This window comes from Trypanosoma conorhini (assembly GCF_003719485.1).
Source record: "Trypanosoma conorhini strain 025E chromosome Unknown Tco_14.4_contig_00046, whole genome shotgun sequence".
NCBI classification, from domain to species: domain Eukaryota; phylum Euglenozoa; class Kinetoplastea; order Trypanosomatida; family Trypanosomatidae; genus Trypanosoma; species Trypanosoma conorhini.
The window spans coordinates 9250-12846 of NW_021704120.1; the positions used below are offsets into that span (position 1 = coordinate 9250).

Genomic DNA, 3597 nt, shown 5'->3' on the forward strand with positions numbered 1-3597 from the left:
ATAGTTAAAAAACAAAACAAAAAAAAAACACTCTTTTGTGCCTCACTGAGATAGTTCTCGAGTGGGTGTGGACACCAGTCGCACAGACCGACGCCACTTCGTTACTCCATTGGACTCGTGTCTATCCAATCACCTGGGTCAATGTCAAACGACGCCTCAGTAAGCGGAAAGTTAATTTTCCAATGGTCGAAAGAAGAGAACGCCAAGAGAAACTCCTCGTACAAAACAACCGTCGCCACCGTTGTCGGGATAACACGGCATAGATTCACATGAAGGCCTCTGTAGAGACCACGAATACCTTCAGTACGCCAAATGGTACTGAATGCCCCCCACATCGAATCATACCCCTTCAAAGAACGGTGGTGTAGGTCCTGCAGGCGAGTTCGCACAACCTCAAGAGGATTACATATTGCTGAGGCTGCCGCCTTTGAGGCTGCCGACGCAGCCACCACCTCTATAAACGAGGGATGAGTTTCATCCTGGAAAAACCCGCGCTTTAAGGTCTCGTAGAGGCTTACCTGAATTGTGGTGCCTCCGGTCAAAAGGATTTGTGGTCCAAGAGCGCGAAGTAAAGAAGAGAACCCTTCCCTTTTTACAATATTTCTTATTCCGCCAAAGACACCGCGCGGTTTGCCGTAGGTGTCCATTTCGTACAACTGTCTACGAGTTTTCAACAGATTCAGCGGTGTAATAACAATACCAGTAATTACAGCGGCCACGCACGCACTCAAAAAGTCCCGCAAAGTTTTACCGCTGCTACTTTGGCTATTGCCTGTGGCAGAAGCCGTTTTGTTTTCAGAGTTAAACAGTTTCTGCTGTGCTGCTCTAAAAGTCAACAAATACAACCCCCAAGCAACACCGTAGGCAAACATCGACACAGTGATACCGCTATACACCCCTCGCCACCCTTCGTCCCGAATTATTTGCCGTGCCGAACGCAGGGGAAAGTTGCCACCCCCTTTATATAAGTGCCTACGTGTCCGGAGGAAGTCCAAGGGATAAAAAAGGGCCATAGATACAGATGCACCAAGAATGCCTGCCAGACCATGTACCCAAGGCCCCACTGGAGTACCGAGGGGCGTACACGTTGCAGTTATCCCTTGCTCACGTGGTTCAAGTGTCGCCGCCATTGCTACGTACTTGTGGCAGCCCACTATTCTGCTGGATATAGTTGCTCACCACACCCACGCTCTCTGCGCTATATGGATGGGTGAGTGAATGAAGCAATGGGTCCGCGCCAGTCCAGCGTTGTGTGTTGAAAACCGTGGAAAAGTTACCGCCAGGCGACGGTGGCGCGAGAGAGAAGCGGCTGGGCACCTATTTCTCTCCACCAGGGAAGCGGCAGAGCACCGCCAGTGAGCCCGGCGTGTTGATCAGTACTTTGCAACTAAAACCACCCGCCCCCCGCCCCCCCAAGAAAAAAAAAAAAAAACCAGAGGAATGTATGCGGTGCCACATTACAAAGGCGAGTCAGCCGGCAGGAAAACAGGGCTCAACGAAAGAAAGAACCAAAAAACAGCAACAACAACATCAACAGCAATAGAGTGGTATACGCTTTATTTTTCCGTTTACGCCAGAAAATTAAAAGGATGCAAGGGAAGAGACAGCAGGGGCGTTCCATCGTACTCTTTTTTTCCCCTTAAATCGCCACGTGCACACAGATCGACGCGATGGTCAACAAAGAGCGCCAGATATGGTCCGTCCGCACCCAACGATCAGTAAGGCGTGGCAAGGAAAAAAAAATGGTGGGGGTGCAAAGGGCACCGCTCAGTGGCCGAGCGCGCAGGACGATGTGGAGTGGGTACGGCTGGGCTCAGCCAAAAATATACGCCTTGCGACGGGATAACAGATAAAAATATATACCATTTTTATTCGAGTTGCTGCCCCCCCCCCACCCTTTGTCGCACAGTCGTGTGCGCCTTGATCTCCCTCGTTTTTCCTAGCAATTTCTTTCACACGCCGTCAAGATATACAATTTCGTGAGTTGCCCTCATCAAAGAGGAAAAAAAAAGACACATATCATTGTAACTCCGGCCAATTGTGGGATTCTCGTCCCTCTTTATCCAGCCGTTCGTATCCGTGGCGGCCAAACACGTCCCTTTGCAGTGATACAAGTTGACCGTATTTAAGCGTCGGCGTGAACATCCCATTGACGTACACCAGAGAGGCGGAGAGAACAGGGAGCGTCAGGGCCGTCTTGGACGTGACGAGAGCCAAAATATCGCGGTAGCTCTGCAGCCCTTCCGCTATTTCCTTTTCAAAGGCACACATCAGATTGCTCAGATTTGCATTCTTCGTAAAGGCCTCGGTCATTGGCTTGAGTAGATACCCCTTCAAAATACAACCGGCGCGGAAAGTGGCAATGGTGGCTGGCAAGTCCAACCCAAATTCATACACCTTGTCCAGAGCGCGGAGACATTGGAACATTTGCGCATAACACGCGATGATCGCAATGGAAACAGCATGATAGAGTTGTCGGATTTCTGGTGCGTTGGGGCGTTTGTCCTGTATTGCGTGGCCAGAAACCTTGAGAACAAACGGGAATGCCTTTGCGTTTGCCTCACGTTCAGACTTGTACATTGTCATCTGCCGCGACAACACTGCCATGTTTAGGCTTGGGGCTGGGACGCCAACTTCTAGCGCCTCCTGTGCAGACCACAGGCCTGTGCCTTTCGAACCAATGCAGTCCTTGACGTGCTCGGAAAGATAGCTGCCATCCGCAACCTTGGCCCGCGCGGCGACAATGGAAATGTCAAGCATATACGACGTCAGGAACCCCCGAGCCTTCCAATCCTCAAGGACGTCGGCCACCTCGTCGTTGTTTAGCCCCATTGCAAGAAGAATATCAAAGACCTCGCCCCACACCTGCAGAATGGCATACTCCCCAGCGTTATGATACATCTTCACACAGGAACCAGCCCCACCACGGCCATTCATGGTGACACATGGACGCCCATCATCTGCTTTTGCAGCGGCGGCCTCAACCACGGGTTGGATTTCCTTCCAGACACTCAGCGTACCACCGGGGAAAAATGCAGGACCTTTTCGGGCGCCCTCTTCACCACCTGAAATTCCCATGCCGAGAAAACGCAAACCGGCCGCCTCAAGCTCTTCAGCCCGGCGGGTCTGATCCTTGAAGTGTGCGTTGCCAGTGTCTACAATAATGTCGTCCTTCTCCAGAACGCTCTTCAACTGCTCAATCGTCGCGTCGGTGGCTGCACCAGCCTGGACAAGAATAAAAATCTTGCGTGGTTTTTTGATGGCCGTGACAAAGGAATTCATCGTCTCGAATGCCCTGAGATTTGCCGCAAAAGAAGCCGCGGCGTGCTCTTTCATAAAGCTCTCGGCCTTGGCGTAGGTGCGGTTGAAAACCGCCACGCGAAATCCTTTCTCCGCAATGTTTAGTGCCAGGTTGGCGCCCATGACACCCAGCCCGACAATTCCAACGTCCATCGACATTTTTTGTTCTCTTTCTTTCTTTCTTTTTTTCGATTCTTTGCACGAAAAAGGAATATAGGTTTTTCACTCTATTTTTCTTCCGTTTTCCTTGTCCCCTTGGGCCCTGATGAAATAAAAATATGCAATAAGACCACAACG

General features: G+C 50.9%; 2 protein-coding genes across 2 annotated transcripts, besides 2 other annotated features; both read right to left on the reverse strand.

The window, feature by feature from the left end:
• Window positions 1-6: 6 nt before the first annotated feature.
• Window positions 7-28: a microsatellite.
• A 73-nt stretch (window positions 29-101) lies between these two features.
• Window positions 102-872, reverse strand: Tco025E_01411 (mitochondrial carrier protein; the record flags this gene model as incomplete). The annotated part of the gene is made up of 1 exon (XM_029368349.1): window positions 102-872. The coding sequence occupies one exon, from the start codon at window positions 870-872 to the stop codon at window positions 102-104; it is 771 nt and encodes a 256-aa protein (XP_029231825.1).
• A 631-nt stretch (window positions 873-1503) lies between these two features.
• Window positions 1504-1540: a microsatellite.
• A 479-nt stretch (window positions 1541-2019) lies between these two features.
• Tco025E_01412 (putative 6-phosphogluconate dehydrogenase,decarboxylating) lies at window positions 2020-3459 on the reverse strand (the record flags this gene model as incomplete). Its single annotated transcript, XM_029368350.1, has 1 exon — window positions 2020-3459. One exon carries the CDS (start codon window positions 3457-3459, stop codon window positions 2020-2022), a length of 1440 nt encoding a protein of 479 aa, XP_029231826.1.
• Between the last annotated feature and the right edge of the window lie 138 nt (window positions 3460-3597).